This window comes from Maylandia zebra, unplaced genomic scaffold (genome assembly GCF_041146795.1).
Source record: "Maylandia zebra isolate NMK-2024a unplaced genomic scaffold, Mzebra_GT3a scaffold03, whole genome shotgun sequence".
Taxonomy (NCBI): domain Eukaryota; kingdom Metazoa; phylum Chordata; class Actinopteri; order Cichliformes; family Cichlidae; genus Maylandia; species Maylandia zebra.
The window spans coordinates 883,039-905,411 of record NW_027490033.1 but is presented as its reverse complement, the minus strand read 5'-3'; the positions used below and the strand labels follow the sequence as shown (position 1 = coordinate 905,411).

The following is a 22,373-nucleotide window of genomic DNA, read 5'->3' as shown; positions in this document are numbered from 1 at the left end:
ATGGTTCAAAAAACAAAACAATCAAAAACACTTTTTTCATACTTGTGTTAAGTTTTGTATAGAAATGAGACAAAATTGATTGTGAGGTTAAATGTGATAGAAACAGCTCACACTGACATCCATCCTGTTCAAACATGAGTGTCATGAAGCCTGTTTGCAGTTGTTTGCACTGTTTTCCACTCTGGATGTTGTTTCTGTTCAGCTGTGAGTATAAAAGGCTCCATTCTACAACCTGTTTGTGTTAGTTGTTCAATAGAAACATTATTTTGTGCTGATGTTGCACTTCTTTTTTTCACAACCAAAGAGTTTTTGACGTCCGCATCAAAATACAAAGATCAGTATTGTCTAATGTTTTGGCTGCAGTGTGTTTTTGCAGACAGGTATAACTGAACAGCTTTAGTGTTTAGATTTTTTAAACTTGAGTATGAACTTATACAAAATGCAGCAAGATATTAAAAAAAGTTTGATTATAAAATCGACTATATTGGATTCATATCGATATCGGACATAAAAAGTGGCATCGTTCCATCTCTGCTTTGACTAGAGACACAGCTCTAATCAAAGAGGTGGTCCGCTTGCCTCCGTCCCAGAGAGAAGGGTTACATCTCCTGGGTTTAGGTGCGGCTTGCCCCTCTGAGGGCGGGGGTACCTGGACTTGGGATATAGAGTATGTTTGGGGAGTGCGACGGTCTGTGCAGTTTCTATTTGTGTCTGTCTACACGTTGGGTGAGTGCCGAGTATTTGGTTGTGCATATGGGGTGGGAATGCACGTTGGTGTCCGCGTGCGCCTGTTCGTCTGTGTCTATGTGTCAGGTTGGGTCTTAGACTCCACCTCTCTGGGTACATCTCAGGCCCTCCAAAGTACGGAGGCCTATCTCCCCTCACCACACTCCCTGCCGGTGGCTGATGCCCTCAGACGTTGGTGTGTTGGTGGTCCTTGTCGTCTGGGGCTGGGCGCTCGTGTATGTACCGGCTCACTCCTGGTGGCCGATTGGCGATTCCCCCCCTTTTGGTGGTCCTCCTCGGGTCCTTGTACTCTGGGGCCTCTGGATATCTGGGGCCTGGATCTCCTCCATACCTGCTTCATGCCTGGGGGACGGGGCTATGGCTCCCCACACTCCCTAGCAGATCGTTACATGGAGAAACCTTTGGAATACAAGCATGCTGATCCACACAGGTGTGCACACAGGTGTACACACGGGTGTTCACAGACGCGGACTACACCTTTATGGCTGCTGCCTCTAAGCACATTGTGCGCTGTCTATCTTGCGTGCTGCACAATATCGTTTATTATTTAGTATCTACTGTTATCTACTACTAGCTAGTTTATTGTGATGGTGCTGTTTTTATTATGTTGTTTGCTTTCTCTTCTGTTTTTTTTTCTCCATACAGGTGATCCAGGTGTTTTGTTTGTTTTTCTTTTTTTCTTCCCCCCTTTCTCACCGTCTCTTCTCCCCTTTGGTTTTCTTTCTCTCCCTCTCTTTCTTTCATTCTCTCTCCCTGTCCTATCCCCCAGTCATGTCTGTCCCGTTTGTAGCAACCGAAAATAAAATAAATTCATAATTATAATAAAGGTCAATCAAATGGACCAATATGGAAAGGCCATGATGATCCACTTGGTAAAATAAATCCGCTTGGCATCTTTCTTGGCGTTAAGACAACAATTCTGATGGCTAAAGATCCAAACGGGACACACAAAAAAAAAAAGAGACACAGCTCTGTGTTTTCCAATTTGTCATCGTTTTGAAAGTTTACATTTCTTCAGTGTTGAGCAGCAGAAATGAGACTTTCCTGTCAGAGGTCATTTTTAAAAAAATGAGGTGAATCAACCATGAAAACCATGAAGCAACATGTGAACATGAGCTGATGCTGCTGAAGTGAAGCAAAGTTACAGAGGTTTGATTCCAGACACAGCTGAGAGTTTGTAATCTGTCATCATTTTAAAAAGTTTCCATGGAACAGCAGAAATGAGGCTTTACTGTCAGAGGCCGACAGCACTGAACACAACAGCAGACTGGTGGCTAATAAACAGTGAATGATGCAGAAACAGATGTTTGAAGCTGTTCTTGGAGTACACTGAGAGAGAGAGAGCTGTGCAGGCAGGAACAGCCAAAGTCAGAGAGAATTCATGAGCATATTGATCAAACGTGAAGCAGAGTTTGGATCTTCTTTTGCTGCTGCTTCACTCAGTTTTGGTTGGAGACAGATGAAACCTGCAGCTTCAGGATCTGTGAGCTGTCCACTTTCAGCCCCGACGGCGTGTCCGTGTACGTGCCGTCGAGTGAACGATCCACGCTCTGTGTTTCCATCTTTGTGTGTTTAGCTGCTCTCATTTACTGTTTTAGCTGTTTGCTGCTTGTTGAAATAGTTTGTGAGCTTTAACCTGAGATTCTGGCAAAATACATTTATATTAAACATCGATTCAGGATTGAATGAATCAACATCGTTTTATTCAAATTAAAACCATTTAAATGGGTACATGAATTTTTTACAGCCGCCTCTAATGCTGGGTAATGTCAGCTGGTCCATGTGCAGCTGGCTGTGAGGCTCAGGGAGCGTCTACAAAGTGCAACACTGAAAGAACATCATCCATAAATATTGAGTAAGAACTGGACTCTCATACAGCGAGACTCAAATGCCTTTAAACATCAGCTTATCCTGCTGATCCAAGTCCAACACTGAGTTTGTAAAAACATGTTTGTCAATCATTTTGTTTGGTTTCTGAGGAAAAAGATTCAATAACTTGCTGCTAATACACAACATTTCATCATATTTCCTCATAACCCTCTTTTGTCTGACCATTTGATCCCATTTGAATTTGCAATAAAGGATCCACAGAGTTTGGTGACAATAATGACAGTAGATGATTGTGTGAAAGTGCTGGAAGCAAATGAGTGTGTGATGTTCTTTCAGTGTTGCACTTTGTAGACGCTCCCTGAGCACTGGTCTCACAGCCAGCTGCACATAGAGACCAGTGTTGTTAGTCCAGGTCAGAAGATGACTTGTTGGAATGAAAATGAGCTTGTAGTTTGTCTGCTTTAATAATGTGACTGGAAAAAGGTGTTGGACTTCAAATATGTCCATTTCTGTCACACTTCACCTTTAAAAGTGAAGCCATGTGGTTCCTGGAAGGAAAAACACGACTTTTTCAAGTCTTTGTCCTGTTTTTATGAGAAATGTACGACTTTAATGTGAAACATTCAGAGTTTTTTCTCTTGTTGTGTTTGTTTGAAGCTGCTTCCTGTTGGCTTCAGCTGTTTGGAGTTTCCATTTTCTAAACTTCTACATTCTGAACCTTCTTCAGCTCTGAACAGATGATGAAACACTGAATGATTTCAAGCACTTTGTCTAATAAACTTACATCTTTCATTCTTTATACAGATTGAAGGACTGTGGTTTGTCAAAGATCAGCTGTGATTATCTGGCAGCAGCACTGAAGTCCAACCCCCTCCCATCTGAGAGAGCTGGACCTGAGCTCCAACAACAAGCTGCAGGATCCAGGAGTGAAGCATCTGTGTGGTTTCCTGGAGAGTCCAGGATGTAAACTTGAAACTCTGAGGTCAGTCAGCATGTTTTAGTTGTGCTGAGATGAATATGATGTGAAAGTTGTGCTGACACTAAACTGCAGACATCAGGCTGATATTATACTGATCCACACTGAGGATCTTCATGGTAAAGTCTGTTTTCTTCTTCTCTGGTTTAGTCCATTGAAATGTGAACATTGTTCTGCTGCAGTCAAACAGTGATACTCAACGTATGGCCCGCGGCCCACACGCGGCCTGCCCACCTTTCCTGATTCAGAGAGAGGGGACCCTGATTAACTGTGTAGCTTCTTCCTCACAGTTCTAAGTATCAGACACAACAATGAATAATCCACAGCTGACTGTCTTTAGCAGGTCAAAGGTCACGGCACACAGCAGACAGTCAGAAATATTCTAACTCTGATCATTTATCAGTTGTGACACTGTGAGACTTGATCAGAGGTGTGATCATCACAGCAGAGGCCTTTGTGTCAAAGTCACTGAGGATCAAACAGAAACACATGAAGCAGATTTTCCTCTTCTGGCTTTTTATAGCAGATAACCTTCAAAATATTCTGCAGTCGATCAAAAACTGAAGCAAACCATGAAGCAACATGTGAACATGAGCTGATGCTGCTGAAGTGAAGCAAAGTTACAGAGGTTTGATTACAGACACAGCTGAGAGTTTGTAATCTGTCATCATTTTAAAAAGTTTCCATGGAACAGCAGAAATGAGGCTTTACTGTCAGAGGCCGACAGCACTGAACACAACAGCAGACTGGTGGCTAATAAACAGTGAATGATGCAGAAACAGATGTTTGAAGCTGTTCTTGGAGTACACTGAGAGAGAGAGAGCTGTGCAGGCAGGAACAGCCAAAGTCAGAGAGAATTCATGAGCATATTGATCAAACGTGAAGCAGAGTTTGGATCTTCTTTTGCTGCATCACTCAGTTTTGGTTGGAGACAGATGAAACCTGCAGCTTCAGGATCTGTGAGCTGTCCACTTTCAGCCCCGACGGCGTGTCCGTGTACGTGCCGTCGAGTGAACGATCCACGCTCTGTGTTTCCATCTTTGTGTGTTTAGCTGCTCTCATTTACTGTTTTAGCTGTTTGCTGCTTGTTGAAATAGTTTGTGAGCTTTAACCTGAGATTCTGGCAAAATACATTTATATTAAACATCGATTCAGGATTGAATGAATCAACATCGTTTTATTCAAATTAAAACCATTTAAATGGGAACATGAATTTTTTACAGCCACCTCTAATGCTGGGTAATGTCAGCTGGTCCATGTGCAGCTGGCTGTGAGGCTCAGGGAGCGTCTACAAAGTGCAACACTGAAAGAACATCATCCATAAATATTGAGTAAGAACTGGACTCTCATACAGCGAGACTCAAATGCCTTTAAACATCAGCTTATCCTGCTGATCCAAGTCCAACACTGAGTTTGTAAAAACATGTTTGTCAATCATTTTGTTTGGTTTCTGAGGAAAATGATTCAATAAGTTGCTGCTAATACACAACATTTCATCATATTTCCTCATAACCCTCTTTTGTCTGACCATTTGATCCCATTTGAATTTGCAATAAAGGATCCACAGAGTTTGGTGACAATAATGACAGTAGATGTTTGTGTGAAAGTGCTGGAAGCAAATGAGTGTGTGATGTTCTTTCAGTGTTGCACTTTGTAGACGCTCCCTGAGCACTGGTCTCACAGCCAGCTGCACATAGAGACCAGTGTTGTTAGTCCAGGTCAGAAGATGACTTGTTGGAATGAAAATGAGCTTGTAGTTTGTCTGCTTTAATAATGTGACTGGAAAAAGGTGTTGGACTTCAAATATGTCCATTTCTGTCACACTTCACCTTTAAAAGTGAAGCCATGTGGTTCCTGGAAGGAAAAACACGACTTTTTCAAGTCTTTGTCCTGTTTTTATGAGAAATGTACGACTTTAATGTGAAACATTCAGAGTTTTTTCTCTTGTTGTGTTTGTTTGAAGCTGCTTCCTGTTGGCTTCAGCTGTTTGGAGTTTCCATTTTCTAAACTTCTACATTCTGAACCTTCTTCAGCTCTGAACAGATGATGAAACACTGAATGATTTCAAGCACTTTGTCTAATAAACTTACATCTTTCATTCTTTATACAGATTGTGGGGCTGTGGTTTGTCAGAGATCAGCTGTGATTATCTGGCAGCAGCACTGAAGTCCAACCCCTCCCATCTGAGAGAGCTGGACCTGGGTAATGCCTACTCCTCTTCTTCAACTAAGAACAACCTGCAGGATCCAGGAGTGAAGCATCTGTGTGGTTTCCTGGAGAGTCCAGGATGTAAACTTGAAACTCTGGGGTCAGTCAGCATGTTTTAGTTGTGCTGAGATGAATATGATGTGAAAGTTGTGCTGACACTAAACTGCAGACATCAGGCTGATATTATACTGATCCACACTGAGGATCTTCATGGTAAAGTCTGTTTTCTTCTTCTCTGGTTTAGTTCATTGACTGCAGCAGAACAATGTTCACATTTCAAACCTTCACAGAAGAAGAAAAATCCTCCACTGGAAAATTCACTGTGAAACTCTCAAACTCTTCATTGCACCTTAAAGTCTGTGTGACACTGAAATCCAAAGCAAAATGTGCGTTTGCTTTACAGACAGCAGTCCAACACAAACATACACACATCATCCAAAACACAGTCCAACATCCAAATCTCCTCCACTGCCAGCATGAATGATGGGAAAGAGAAGGAGGAACACTCTGACATTCAGGGTTAGAATGAGTTTCATCAAGCAGACTGTGAAGATCAAAGCTGCATTAGAAAGCTTACATGAATGAATGAGTGGACAGAAGTGGACAGAGATCATCTGAAGCACTTCAAAGGCTTTAAATCAGCACATTTCTCTTTATTCTTTATCAACTCTGTTAGTTTCTCTCAGTTTTCTGTGGAATGAAGCTAACAGCAGGCTAATAAGATGCTGACCAATAGGTTTCTATTAAAGGTTGTAATTTGTATATGAAAAAGTGCTTTGGCTCAGCAGGGATCAGCTTACAGGTAGAATACAGCTGCTGGATGGGATTAGCATGTCATAGCTATCTACCAAACTGCTAACTGGGGGATTTCAGGCCATCTATGGATCATTTTTGCTAACTGTTTATTCAGCTTAGGCTCACAGGGCTGCAGCCTGTGCCCTAGCTGTCATAGGGCAAGAGGCGTGGTCCACCTGCACAGGTGAGCAGTCCATCACAGGGCCAACAGAGAGCGACAGAGAAGCACTCCCTCACATCCACACCTACAGCCAATGTAGAAGCACCAATGAACCTAAGCAGCATTTCATTGGACTGTGGGAGAACATCCAACCTCCACAGAAAGGCCCAGCTGACCAACAAGCTTCAACCTACAACCTTCTTGCTCTAAGGCACTAGTGCTAACCACTTTTGCCCATTTCAGCCCAAATCCTGCATCTTCCTGTTTCTGACTCCAGGCCAGCTCCACTAACACTTTCTCATCAGACACTGCCACCTAGTGGAGGAAGTCTTAGTTCCATTTGAAGCTTCAGATTACAGTAGTTCCTTTACAAAGAGGTGGAGGTGGTGGGGCCACAGCACCATCATCACTGAGTGCCATGGGACACTTAACCTTTGTTTCCATATGCTGGGAACTTCCTGTTGTTCCAAGGAGGACTGGAAAATGTGTGAAAATGTCCCAGTCAGTTCCTCACAGCACACTTCAATCATTTCCCTCCCACAGCATCAGGACCAGGACTTTTTCTCTCTTTGGTCCCACTAAGAGATTTCCACACAAACACCTCATCAGTGGGACTCTCAGAGCTACCAGCCCTTTGCTACAATCACAAAGCTCTTCATTGAAATCAATGATATCAAAGCTGGAATCAAATGAGTCCAAGTCTTCTGCTGATTCAGCATCACATTCATCTTTGCTCCTTGTTCTGCATCCCCACCATGGACTTCATTCCTTTCCAAGCCAGCCTTGAGTGTCCTTTATTCAGCTCATCCTCTGCTTTACTTTTACGCCTGATTTTAGCTGCTTTATCTCTCTTTCAACAGGTTTCTGTGCCTCAATCTTTTTCTTCTCTCCCTCATAACAAGACAGCTTCTTCTGCCTGAGAACATGTTGGAGTGATTTACTAATCCAGGGCTGCTTATTGGGGAAAATACTTCCTGTTTCCAAAGTAATCCCCATTTTTCCCAGAAAGAAATGTCAGTAGAAATCGATGATCTAAGTGAGAACATGAGCCTTTAAAAAGTCCCAGTGGGTGCAGTCAAAGCAGTCCCTCAGTCCCAGTATAGAGTCTTTGGTCCAGACTGGAACAGCTGTGTGCCCAGTTTGAGCTCTCTTCAGTGCTGTGACCTGACAGACCCAGAGGGGCCATCACATCACATTTAGAAGCTCCCCTGATGGAGCCACAACACATGTCCAATACTTAGTCTGTCTTGTTGGACCAACTGGAAGAAATGATTCAAGGACTTAGTCACAGAACAGAGATTCAAATCTCCAAAATCCAACTGGCTGCATCAGGACATATAGTCTGAAACTCTGCACAGTTTCCTGTTTGAAGCTGCTTCCTGTTGGCTTCAGCTGTTTGGAGTTTCCATTTTCTAAACTTCTACATTCTGAACCTTCTTCAGCTCTGAACAGATGATGAAACACTGAATGATTTCAAGCACTTTGTCTAATAAACTTACATCTTTCATTCTTTATACAGATTGAAGAGCTGTGATTTGTCAGAGATCAGCTGTGATTATCTGGCAGCAGCACTGAAGTCCAACCCCTCCCATCTGAGACAGCTGGACCTGAGCGACAACAACAAGCTGCAGGATCCAGGAGTGAAGCATCTGTGTGGTTTCCTGGAGAGTCCAGGATGTAAACTTGAAACTCTGAGGTCAGTCAGCATGTTTTAGTTGTGCTGAGATGAATATGATGTGAAAGTTGTGCTGACACTAAACTGCAGACATCAGGCTGATATTATACTGATCCACACTGAGGATTGTTACGTGTTCAAAAATATTGGGGATGGAGACAAGATGAAAAACCAAAAGAACAACACTGGTCCGGTCGGGTTCAGTCAAACAATGATTTTAATGATCACACGCGTGGGAGATAAACACCGTATGCAGACAGCATCAGATCTCAAAATGGTGGAGCATTGCTCAAACTCTTATAGCTTCTGGTCCTCCCACCTTATCATAAAAGCCTAAACATTCAAATTCCTTCTCTCACGGCGCCTAAGCTACGACCTTGGCTCCCTCTTTATCTGCTCCTGCTGAGATGGAGCAGAAAGCTCCAGTATGCTCTGTTCTCTTCTAATCAGACAAATAAGACGATGACTTTCTGCGAACAGTATTTCTTATAACTTAGCAGTATAATGCATCATAAAACAATATCATTCATTCACAATAAATCAGCAGTCTAAGGTAATGCAAATCAGTCTAACAAATGCAATAGTTATCAGCTTCTTCTAATTCAGGAAAATAATGCAAACTAAAACTACATAATAATTCACAATCTTTAATTAGGCATAAAATAATATTATAACCCAACATTATATTTGACAATTCCCTCTGTTGAGCTGTGGATTCTCCAGAGCTCACCTACACCCTGCAATCCAGTGTGGCCGGGTCCATTTCGACTCACTCCTCCGGCCCATTGTCCCTCTGTTGGGCGAACCATGTGTGAGATGACCTCTGTGTTTTGCGCGGTTCAGATTCAAGAAAAAATATTTTTACAACAGTAGCAGGTACAGATGACACTCCCCAGGTCTCCCACAGCTTTATCTTGGTGCTACCTTATACCCTTCAGACGTCTGTCCAAGGAGCTTTTGACCTTTATTTTATTGCTGCAGCCACCAGTGTCGTCCAGTTGGGTGATCCTTTGCTCTTCTTTCTTCAACCTCAGGGGTTAGACAACCCTTCAGTCGTTGCACAGATCAGGGGATTATTCTGCCCCGATTTCAAACAACAATCTGTGTATCCTCCAGAAAAAGGAACAGGAACGTGTCCCCCTTTTGCCCAAGAGCCTCTCGAACCTCGTTGGTTTGGTGTTCCTGGATTTCCGCCAACCCCTTCATGGTTATCGCTGTGTTTATGGGATCCATCCTTTCAGGTGCCTAATCGGAGCCAAAACGCCATGACACTTGGACCCAGTTGGTATCTCGGCCATCACTGTGTCTGTCTCCGCTGCAAAGGATCCTCGTATATCTGTGACCTCGTCTGGTGTCCGTTCCTTTCTCTGTAAGAGACAGAAAACCAAAACACCTCCCTGCCTAGCCCTAATAATCTAATGTTGTTATCTATTGACCTTCCAGTGATTCAGAATTGATGTAGAACACTGAGAATGTCCCAGGGACTTATTCTAATCATATTCTATGTATGTGTAAGCGTGTTTGCATTTAGCCCTCTGCACTCAAGGCATTTCCCTACACTTTATCAATCCGGACCATCACGCCGAACGAAGCTTATGACCTTCAAAAGACCGAGTGCCAACTCATTATAAGCACATTTGCAAGGTGTGTAAGAAAATTATTAGAACCACTCATTTTAACAAAAGGCATCAAAAACAAATTAGCCATTCATAATCCCAGCATTTGCCCCCCCCAAAAAAAATTCAGTTCATTTCAATGATTCAATGATGAAAAATGATTTATAAAACCTTTAGGGTCACTTTTAGCTTAAATTCACCAAAGTAATTAAAACACAAATGAAGTCATAGGAATGTTCCCATAATCCTTGATTAATGTTAATACTCAATTCCCCCCCTTTTTTGACACATTCCCATGTGTCTAAAACCAACGGAGCTAGAAAATTAAAAGGTTAGTGACCTCATATCTTAGAAAGCATGAGACCTCCAGTGCTGTCATCCTGTATTAGGGAATGAAATCAATCTAATTGACATGTTAGATCTATTTAACTACTGGCTCTACCCAGAGCCTGCGTCCTTAGAATCACCAAAAAACAAAATCTGCACAAATATGAACTTCACTTCAATATGAACTTGTTGACTACTTTTTAACACAGCAAAAGAATACTGTTAAGTTGATCTGTGGGTAATGTTCTAACTCATGTATATAAAAGTAAATGTATGTCGTTTAATTAACTGCCACTACTCAAAATTTAGCAAAGGATATAACTGAAAAACAAATGTTTTTCCACTTCTAGTTTTTGTTATTTCATTTGTTCTCTTTAATACTAATAACCTTGGTCTGCACACTGGAATAAACATAATCAACATTATCAACATTTCACTGTGTGTTATTTCACCATCTTATCGATTCAAATGCTCCATTTGCATGTGATTTGGCACATTACATTTATCTAGAACTCCACTCTGTCTCTAAAGGTTTGAAGACTTTCTCATGTTTGGGGTCAACTTTTGAGAATTTGGAGCAGGAATAAGTAAAGGTTATGGTGTTATCACCCCCTTTTGGGGCTTACCTTTCCCAGTTTTGAGTCCAATTCCTCCCTATTCTTTGCAAGTACCCCCTGTTGGTGGCGAGAAACTGTTGGTGTGGTCAAGTGGGTGCTGTAAAAACAAAAGCTCAGAACAGAACAGTCATCAGTCATGTACTTTATACCAAATTAGCATATATTAAATTTCATGTTGATCCTCTGAGTGCAATGGTACATTTTAATTTGAATTTCTCAAAGCTAAGAACAATAATTTTTCTTTATTTGGCTCCTATTTTTATGCAGCACCACCTCATGTCGCATGCCCCTGTCGGCTATGTGTCTACTTTTTCTAAATTATTGACTATTTCAATGAAAGGACCTAAAAGACAGGTCCCAGTGCTTATCATTACATATCTCCATTTTGAGTGTGACAAGTCTATCATTCCCCTGTAATTCTTTTTTATTTTATTATTTTTTTTTTTTAACCTCTATAAAAGTTAATTGACTCTTTACAGTGGCCCGCAATGATTAATAATAAGATGTTCAGTCATGAGTGAAATCAAAGCTTTTCTTCACTTTTGCATTTTAACATTCCCAACAGTATAAATGATATAATTAATTAAAACACAGTTATTCAAACACAATTTTTCTTAATGCAAACATCAGTAACTCCAGATTTGGCAACTTAAGGGTTAAGTCTGCAGTTCATACTCCTGTGAAGTTACAGCCTCCCCCCTTCGTCTCTATCATCCTTCTGTTCTTTGCCAAACAAAACAAAGCAAGACAAAACATCCACCCTTCTTTTACAGGTTTGGGGAATTGTTTGTAGACGTTTTTACTAACTCTAAAGTCAGTATCGTTTTTGTCTCAGTATCAGGTCAGTTAAAACTTTTAGTCGTCAGTCCATCACATGCATACTTTCACACACATTCATACCAGTTGTTGCTGATAATCGAGTCTCACGCGCAACTTATTCAAGCCTCCATCACCAGCAAGATGACGTCATCATTTTAAAGGAAAACACTTCCTTGTTTTTGAACTGGATTGACTCGCTGCAATCCTTTTAGGGTCAGGACTTCTCATGTGGTTCAATGTCCCATATAAGTGAATTTCTCCCAAGCCCATTATAATCATGGAGAAAACACTTTGCGACTGCTTTCAGAAAGAATATTTTATAGCGCTTTAAAGTTCAATCTCTCAGGCCTGGATTAAAGAGCTGATATGTTAAATCAGGAACTCACAAGATACCAAAATATCACCACCGGTGGATCACACCTCTCAGATGTTCTTGTTTCAGTGCACTGTAACAAAAACAAAAACAAACGTAACCAATAAAATACTCATATAGTAATAAATACTGGGGCTCATTGCAAAACACGTCCAAGCATAAACCATCTTTCTCTCTCTTAGAGAAAGAAAACAATCCAAACCTCACTGATAAAATCAACCTAGTGTCAAGCAAAACCCAAAAATCAACCAAAAGTTCACCAGAAAGTTTTTCTCCCTCGCGGGACAATACTGTGTAGGAGCACAGATACCGTAACTCTTTTTTTGCGCTGACAAAAACATGTCAGACTTACTCGATTCAATAGAGGACACGGGCTACACACAAATGTTTTGCTTTGGTAGAAACTTAAACAACTGAAGTAACTCAACACAACCTTCTCATATTCAATAAACTTGTGCCTTTTGTGTTCATAAACACTATTGAAACATATTCCGATAGAGTCAGTTGGACTCTTGGAATATTGTAATCCTTCACAATTCTGTCATTTTATTTCAACACCATTCAACAACTTTTATCCAAATACTACTTGGTCACTTAAATACTACATGTGGTCTTCACATTGCATGTGGTTCAACAAAGTCTAGATCCTGGTTACCATAAAAATTGAAGGGGTCTACAACAACTACTATCCTCCTATCTTTATCCTGGTTACAGCAGGGCTGGGAAACAACCCTGAAGTGATAGGTTATCAGATAGAAACAAATAACCATTTACACTTACATTCATGTATAATTAAGCCATAAACAGACATCACGCACAGACATTGTTTTCATAACATAACCGCCTTAGACCTTGTCCCCCAAATCTACACAAACGCACTCTGGGTGACATGAAATGCATTTAACCAATAAACAATCAATGGCTTCTTGTTGTTGTAACCGATTCTGTATTCGCATGTTTGTGTGCAGCATTTGTTAGTAAAGCATTCTTCATTGCATCAGCGTGTGTGTATGCGTCATTTCTCACTCAATCAATGAGTGCATATGTGTTCATGTGTGTGTTTCTCTTCGTTCTGAATCAGTGCATGTAGATGTGTGTGTTTGTGTGGGTGTTTGTGTTCATCACTTTCTTGTTCTGGTGTTCTGGGTAAACTGCAGCCTGAAGCGTGCCCTGGGATCCTGCCCCCCCTCCATCTCAGTCTGTTTGCATCCATTGATGCTGCTGCTCAAAGTTCTGTCCATACTGGTTCTGGCCCCAATTAAGGCAGTCCATTTCTCCAGTATCCTGCATCTTCTCCTCGTTCCGCTCCTCCTTAACTTGACCCTTTTGCTTCTGTAGCTCCTTCAGGGCTGGCTTCATGCTGCTGGCGTTTTTTCCGTCAGGTTTGGTGACCTCCTGCTCCAGCGAGCTCCGGCCTGATTTCAAGTCCTGTGTCTGGGACTCCAAGCCTGACTGATGGGTTCGATTGTCAGACAGCTCCTCCTGAGCCATGCTTAGTGTCTGCTCTGATGCCTTGAGCTCCTACCGAGGGCAGAAACCTCAGAGTCTTTTCCGTACAAGTCAGATTGATGTCCATTGATGTTTTCCTTACTTTGCTCCACGGCCTTTTGCTGCTCTGCTGTTCGGCTCTTCTCAGAGGTCAGTTCCTGGCCGAGCCCCGACACCTGTGCCTTCAGCTCATCTTCCTCTCGTGTTTTTGTCCATTCTGAGGTGCCTTCTGACCTCAGTTACTCCTTTTGTCTCTGGCACGCCCTTTTTGCTGCCCGATTATCCGTGTTGGTCGTCACTGTCCTGCACAGTTTTAATGCAGAGTTGTTAAGGTCAGCATTCCTTTGCTCGGCCTCATTTTTCATCTGGGCTCAGTGGGCGTCTTGTCACAGCTCTGTCAGCTGAAGCTGTCTTTTTCCAAGTGGCACGATTGTGAAGAGTGTGTGAGAGGGGTGTGTCCGATCAGCCACAATGCTGGTGGCTTTGCGAATGCCTCGTTTTCCAAGTTCAGATTTTTATTTGTCACGTACACGGCCATACACAGTACGATATGCAGTTTAGACAACTGCTTGTGACCATATCGCCTGCGGGAAGAAGCTCCTCCTCAGTGTCTCTGTGTTGGTCTTCCGGGAGCAGAATCGCTTTCCTGACCTCAACAGAGAGAACAGTCTGTTGTTGGGATGGCTGAGGTCCTTCACGATCTTCCTGGCCTTGGTCCAGCACCGCCTGCTGTAGATTGAGTGCAGGTCAGGGAGCTCGGAGCGGATGGTGGGCTCAGCTGATTGCACAACCCTCTGTAGAGCTCGTCTGTTCGGCATAGTGCTGTTCCTTCCAGATAGTGATGCAGCTGCTCAGGATGCTCTCAATAGTTCCTCTATAGAAGGTGGTGAGAATCGGTGGTGGGAGCCCTGTGTTAACCTTCCCCCCCTTTTTTTGTTTTTTCTCACCATCTAATATAATATATAACATATAATCAACCCACCAAGCTGACAGGACAACACAGGTTCATGTTAAAATCCTTAAGATTGTGTTTAAAACCCCAAACATGGAGTTTTCTTTCATTCAGTAATCACTTGTATTAATTAATCAGCAGGAAACATGTCACAATTTGACTCTTTTACTTACTAAATTTGTCATGTCTTCACTAGTTGGACAGACCAGTGTCCTTATTTTTGAAGTTAAATTATTGTCCTGCAACCCAGAGAGTTTATTTGTTAGTAGTGGATAACCTTTATCATTTAACAACAGGTGTATGCTAAGTTTCGCTGCTTTAACCTTGGTGGAAAATCTCCACGTGTTCATGAATGTAAGCTGCTTCTTCATTGCGTGTGTGTGTTTTTGTTTCACCTTTTGTTGTGATGCTCCGGGCGCTTTCCCAACCTCCACAAGTCTGTTGGCCCCAATATTATGTGTTAAAAAACTTCTCTTAATTTCTCCTTTAATTCTCTCCCAGCTGCTGATTCTTGCTGAGTGTGGATTCCATTGCTATAATTTTGCTTCGGCCGCTGTGCTTGTGGGGGCAGTTGGTCCAGGCCTGTAGCCACCTGTATCAACACACTAACACACACCTGTATCATTTTCATCACTGATAAATAGACCAGCAGGCAACACGCCCACCTTTACAGCGCAGACGACACACACACTCCTCTCTCTACTTCAGTTTTAAAACCCAACATACTTCACACCACAAAGCTGAAACAAATCACAGCTGTATTTATTACTCACTCACTCTGCCGACTGAAGTGCCGGTCTTACACATGCACGATTTCTCTCTTCTATATGCACATATTCACAGCAATGAATCAAAAGCCATTTATATTATCACGACAAACAAAACCAGCAACTTATTTACAGACTTTCAGCAGTAATTATAACTTATGCTCGTAAAACTCAAACACACTCTGAACAGGAAGTGGAAATGCTCCTTTCTCCTCCCATCCGCCAGCTCATTTGCATGTTCACACACACGCTCTAAAAATAGCCCTGCAGCAGCGCAGCACTCACGTCTCACACAATCTCACCCAAAGCTCTATTACTTTAAATTACAAAGACGTCTTATATATATACAAACACTGACAGGCCTGACAGATTAGCACCTAACAAATTTCGACAAATTTACCATAACAGGTCTAACCGAAGAAAGCTACACTTTTTTACGCCCAATTCTCCCAGCCTCTATTACTTCTGGAACAGTTCCTGGTCTAATTTCTAAAGTCCCTAACTCAATTTAACCATGCCCAAAAAAGCACAAAACACCGTTTCTGACGGTGAGGAGTCTCTCTAACTCCTAGCTAATTTCAAGATGCCCCGTACCCCACAGAATAGCCAAACTGAACTAACCCTGTTCGCCGACAGGTCAAGGCCACGCGTCCATGACCAGGAGGGAGCATAACCTCCAGGCTGCGTGCTTCTTAGCAACTTCTGGTGCCGTCCTATAATAATTTTCGCCTACACAATTTTGTGAGAAATTTATCATAACGGGTCTAACCGAAGAAAGTTAACTTTTTTGTAATCAATTAACCAGCCTCTGTTTCTTCTGGAACAGTCCCTGGCCTAATTTTCTAAAGAACACATAGCCAATTCCCTACCAAACTACTTGAGACTCTAACTCAATTCCTTGGGACTCTAACCCAGCATTTCCTTGGGACTCTAACCCAGCATTTCCTTGGGACTCTAACCCAGCATTTCCATACTTTTTCAACTTCATTTAATATTCTTAACCAACTTTAACTGCATTAGACACACGCGGATCCTCATCAAAATCAAAACAGAGCCTTTACCAGTAATTTCAGTGAGTAGACTTTAATTTTGTCATATCCAATTTGGCACAATTTGGAAATAATTCAACAGGTAGTGCCTTACCTTTAGATAAGCCGGCTTATGCCCACTCACATCAGACCACTGGCTCGTGCCTGTCCGTTCAACAACCTCAGACCGTCCAAACCTTTAAATTCCACCCCAATACCAACGGACGAGCCCCCAAAATGTTACGTGTTCAAAATATTGGGGATGGAGACAAGATGAAAAACCAAAAGAACAACACTGGTCCGGTCGGGTTCAGTCAAACAATGATTTTAATGATCACACGCGTGGGAGATAAACACCGTATGCAGACAGCATCAGATCTCAAAATGGTGGAGCATTGCTCAAACTCTTATAGCTTCTGGTCCTCCCACCTTATCATAAAAGCCTAAACATTCAAATTCCTTCTCTCACGGCGCCTAAGCTACGACCTTGGCTCCCTCTTTATCTGCTCCTGCTGAGATGGAGCAGAAAGCTCCAGTATGCTCTGTTCTCTTCTAATCAGACAAATAAGACGATGACTTTCTGCGAACAGTATTTCTTATAACTTAGCAGTATAATGCATCATAAAACAACATCATTCATTCACAATAAATCAGCAGTCTAAGGTAATGCAAATCAGTCTAACAAATGCAATAGTTATCAGCTTCTTCTAATTCAGGAAAGTAATGCAAACTAAAACTACATAATAATTCACAATCTTTAATTAGGCATAAAATAATATTATAACCCAACATTATATTTGACAGGATCTTCATGGTAAAGTCTGTTTTCTTCTTCTCTGGTTTAGTCCATTGACTGCAGCAGAACAATGTTCACATTTCAAACAGTGACACTCAACGTATGGCCCGCGGCCCACACGCGGCCACGGATCCGGTGGCGGCGGCGTTGCTGCTCCGGCGGGCGGCCACGGGTCCGGTGGCGGCGGTGTTGCTGCTTCGGCGGGCGGCCACGGGTCCGGTGGCGGCAGTGTGACAGCTCCGGCGGCCTGCCACGGGTCCGGTGGCGGCAGTGTGACAGCTCCGGCGGCCGGCCACGGGTCCGGTGGCGGCGGCGTTGCTGCTCCGGCGGGTGGCCACGGGTCCGGTGGCGGCGGCGTTGCTGCTCCGGCGGGCGGCCACGGGTTGCAGGACGTGGCGGCCCCTCCGGCACGCCGACCTCCAGCTCTGGCTCAGCGGATCCCTCCGGACCTCCGAGCTCCACCGTTGGCAGCGCGGGCTCACCAGGCTCGCTGAGCTCCTCTGCTGGCAACGCCGGTCCCTCCGGCTCGTTGAGGTTCGCCAGCAGCGGTGCGGGCTCTTCAGTGGGTGGCTCGCTGAGCTGCTCCGGCTCACTGTGCTGCTCCGGCTCACCGAGCTGCTCCGGCATGCTGAGCTCCTCCGGCTCGCTGAGCTGCTCCGGCACGCTGAGCTCCTCCGGCTCGCTGAGCTCCCGCTCGGGCATGCTGAGCTCCTCCGGCTCGCTGAGCTCCCGCTCGGGCATGCTGAGCTCCTCCGGCTCGCTGAGCTGCTCCGACATGCTGAGCTCCTCCGGCCCGCTGTGCTCCACAGCTGGCAACGCGGGCTCCCCCCGCTCGCTGAGCTGCTCCGGCTCACTGTGCTGCTCCAGCTCGCCGAGCTGCTCCGGCATGCTGTGCTCCTTCGGCTCGCTGAGCTGCACAGCTGGCGACGCGGGCTCCCCCCGCTCGGGCATGTTGAACTCCTCCGGCTCGCTGAGCTGCTCCGACATGCTGAGCTCCTCCGGCTCGCTGAGCTGCTCCGGCACGCTGAGCTCCTCCGGCTCGCTGAGCTCCCGCTCGGGCATGCTGAGCTCCTCCGGCTCGCTGAGCTGCTCCGACATGCTGAGCTCCTCCGGCCCGCTGTGCTCCACAGCTGGCGACGCGGGCTCCCCCCGCTCGCTGAGCTCCTGCTCGGGCATGCCGAACTCCTCCGGCTCGCTGAGCTGCTCCGACATGCTGAGCTCCTCCGGCTCGCTGAGCTGCTCCGGCATGCTGGGCTCCTCCGGCTCGCTGAGCTCCACAGCTGGCGACGCGGGCTCCCCCCGCTCGCTGAGCTCCTGCTCGGGCATGCTGAGCTCCTCCGGCCCGCTGTGCTCCACAGCTGGCGACGCGGGCTCCCCCCGCTCGCTGAGCTCCTGCTCGGGCATGCTGGGCTCCTCCGGCTCGCTGAGCTCCACAGCTGGCGACGCGGGCTCCCCCCGCTCGCTGAGCTCCTGCTCGGGCATGCTGAGCTCCTCCGGCTCGCTGAGCTCCACAGCTGGCGACGCGGGCTCCTCCCGCTCGCTGAGCTCCACCGCGCCAAGCCGCTCCTCCGGCTGCGGAGCGGCTATAGGCGGTTGTTGATCCGGAGGTGAAGAAGATGGTTGAGCGGGTGATGTGGATGGTGAACAGGATGAAACGGTAGGCGGTGAGGTAGATGTCGCGGGGAATGATTCAGCAGGTGACGGCTGAATTACTAGCTGGGCGATTGGCTGTGGTACGGCGACCAGCTGGGCCGCTGGCTGCGCTTTGGCTACCGGCTGGGCAGCTGGCTGTGCTACAGCTACAGGTGGCTGCTGAGCAGGTAACTGAGCTGAAAGCGGACGGGCAGCTGACCGTATAAACATAGCCCCAGAGTAAACAGTTGAGGTGAGTGACGATGAATTGTCCATATGACTCACCACAGCCGGCTGTTGGAAAGTTTTAGAGTCTGGCTGCGGTGAGGCACGCCGGCGGCGCAAGCGTCGCTTCTTTAACGATGCCGGGGCCGGCGTGTCAGGCTGCGGGTCCACCGGCTGGTCGGGCAGAAAAGCAGCCTGAGTAGGAGAGTGGAGGTGGAGCGTGTTAGCTAGGAAGTCCACGACGATCGGGCAGAGCGTATCCCATACCCAAGGGAAACAAGACAGCGTCTCTTTCAGTCGCTTCTCCACAGCGCGACGTAAACTCCCCTCGTGCGCTTCCAGCCACAGGTCACACAGACGATAAACTTTGTCTGTCACCTTTCTCCTAAAACTCTCCGTTGAGTCCGCTGGGTCCATGGAAGCTGGATCGTTCTGTCACGGTCTGGCTGGCAGACCGTGGGGATGTGAGAAATGAGGACCCAAAATGCAGGACTTGACGCTGAAGGCAGTGCGTTTATTTACAGGGGTGAAAATCCAAACAACAATAAATCCCCCGTGCGATCCCAACTCCCGTCCCGTGTCTTCTCCTTTAACCCGTGCTCCGTTCTCTGTCTCCGTTCTCCGTGTACCGTCTGTGTGCTGCCTCCTGGTTGCCGCAATGCCTCCTGGGGATACATAAAAGGTAGCCGTTAGTGCAGGTCTGCCATTAGGGTTTTGTACTAACTTTGCACATAGATTAAGGACTGACGGGAAGTCACTCAACGATCCAGCGTCGAGGAGCTCTCAGCCACACTGTTTTGAAGCTCCTCTGACGAGGCTTGATCGGCGCCAGGTGTGTGTGGATTCCTGGGTGGGACCGGTCAGCTGGCAGGGCCACACCCACCAGGCCTAAAAGAGCCTGCCACGACCGCACCCTCACACACATGCACACACCCATAAACACCTGACAGTAACCCAACACGGAAAACAGGACAGCAGACACAACCATAATAACAATAACCACAATAATAATGATAATAATAATAATAATAACAACAACTACAATAGTAGTCCACACTGCTCACGGACCCCGAATCCCTGGAACTGGGTCCGTGACACTTGGAGTACACTGAGAGAGAGAGAGCTGTGCAGGCAGGAAGAGCCAAAGTCAGAGAGAATTCATGAGCATATTTATCAAACGTGAAGCAGAGTTTGGATCTTCTTTTGCTGCTGCTTCACTCAGTTTTGGTTGGAGACAGATGAAACCTGCAGCTTCAGGATCTGTGAGCTGTCCACTTTCAGCCCCGACGACGTGTCCGTGTACGTGCCGTCGAGTGAACGATCCACGCTCTGTGTTTCCATCTTTGTGTGTTTAGCTGCTCTCATTTACTGTTTTAGCTGTTTGCTGCTTGTTGAAATAGTTTGTGAGCTTTAACCTGAGATTCTGGCAAAATACATTTATATTAAACATCGATTCAGGATTGAATGAATCAACATCATTTTATTCAAATTAAAACCATTTAAATGGGAACATGAATTTTTTACAGTCGCCTCTAATGCTGGGTAATGTCAGCTGGTCCATGTGCAGCTGGCTGTGAGGCTCAGGGAGCGTCTACAAAGTGCAACACTGAAAGAACATCATCCATAAATATTGAGTAAGAACTGGACTCTCATACAGCGAGACTCAAATGCCTTTAAACATCAGCTTATCCTGCTGATCCAAGTCCAACACTGAGTTTGTAAAAACATGTTTGTCAATCATTTTGTTTGGTTTCTGAGGAAAATGATTCAATAAGTTGCTGCTAATACACAACATTTCATCATATTTCCTCATAACCCTCTTTTGTCTGACCATTTGATCCCATTTGAATTTGCAATAAAGGATCCACAGAGTTTGGTGACAATAATGACAGTAGATGTTTGTGTGAAAGTGCTGGAAGCAAATGAGTGTGTGATGTTCTTTCAGTGTTGCACTTTGTAGACGCTCCCTGAGCACTGGTCTCACAGCCAGCTGCACATAGAGACCAGTGTTGTTAGTCCAGGTCAGAAGATGACTTGTTGGAATGAAAATGAGCTTGTAGTTTGTCTGCTTTAATAATGTGACTGGAAAAAGGTGTTGGACTTCAAATATGTCCATTTCTTTCACACTTCACCTTTAAAAGTGAAGCCATGTGGTTCCTGGAAGGAAAAACACGACTTTTTCAAGTCTTTGTCCTGTTTTTATGAGAAATGTATGACTTTAATGTGAAACATTCAGAGTTTTTTCTCTTGTTGTGTTTGTTTGAAGCTGCTTCCTGTTGGCTTCAGCTGTTTGGAGTTTCCATTTTCTAAACTTCTACATTCTGAACCTTCTTCAGCTCTGAACAGATGATGAAACACTGAATGATTTCAAGCACTTTGTCTAATAAACTTACATCTTTCATTCTTTATACAGATTGGAGAGCTGTGGTTTGTCAGAGATCAGCTGTGATTATCTGGCAGCAGCACTGAAGTCCAACCCCTCCCATCTGAGAGAGCTGGACCTGAGCTCCAACAACAAGCTGCAGGATCCAGGAGTGAAGCATCTGTGTGGTTTCCTGGAGAGTCCAGGATGTAAACTTGAAACTCTGAGGTCAGTCAGCATGTTTTAGTTGTGCTGAGATGAATATGATGTGAAAGTTGTGCTGACACTAAACTGCAGACATCAGGCTGATATTATACTGATCCACACTGAGGATCTTCATGGTAAAGTCTGTTTTCTTCTTCTCTGGTTTAGTCCATTGACTGCAGCAGAACAATGTTCACATTTCAAACAGTGATACTCAACGTATGGCCCGCGGCCCACACGCGGCCTGCCCACCTTTCCTGATTCAGAGAGAGGGGACCCTGATTAACTGTGTAGCTTCTTCCTCACAGTTCTAAGTATCAGACACAACAATGAATAATCCACAGCTGACGGTCTTTAGCAGGTCAAAGGTCACGGCACACAGCAGACAGTCAGAAATATTCTAACTCTGATCATTTATCAGTTGTGACACTGTGAGACTTGATCAGAGGTGTGATCATCACAGCAGAGGCCTTTGTGTCAAAGTCACTGAGGATCAAACAGAAACACATGAAGCAGATTTTCCTCTTCTGGCTTTTTATAGCAGATAACCTTCAAAATATTCTGCAGTCGATCAAAAACTGAAGCAAACCATGAAGCAACATGTGAACATGAGCTGATGCTGCTGAAGTGAAGCAAAGTTACAGAGGTTTGATTACAGACACAGCTGAGAGTTTGTAATCTGTCATCATTTTAAAAAGTTTCCATGGAACAGCAGAAATGAGGCTTTACTGTCAGAGGCCGACAGCACTGAACACAACAGCAGACTGGTGGCTAAT

The 22,373-nt window shown here is 44.8% G+C and overlaps 1 protein-coding gene across 4 annotated transcripts in view; it reads left to right on the top strand.

Moving 5' to 3' along the window:
- LOC112432436 (protein NLRC3) overlaps positions 1–22,373 on the top strand; it is a 3,307,575-nt gene that overhangs the window by 2,476,030 nt on the left and 809,172 nt on the right. Inside the window, exons 5-6 of one of the 4 annotated variants that reach the window (XM_076881153.1) lie at positions 5,664–5,861; positions 21,445–21,621. The exons of 1 other annotated variant lie outside the window; for it this stretch is intronic. In XM_076881153.1, the coding sequence (XP_076737268.1) occupies positions 5,664–5,861; positions 21,445–21,621 (375 nt within the window). Of the gene's footprint in view, positions 1–3,381; positions 3,560–5,663; positions 5,862–21,444; positions 21,622–22,373 lie in introns of those variants that run through there. 2 more of the 4 variants (XM_076881165.1, XM_076881158.1) reach the window with 2 other exon arrangements.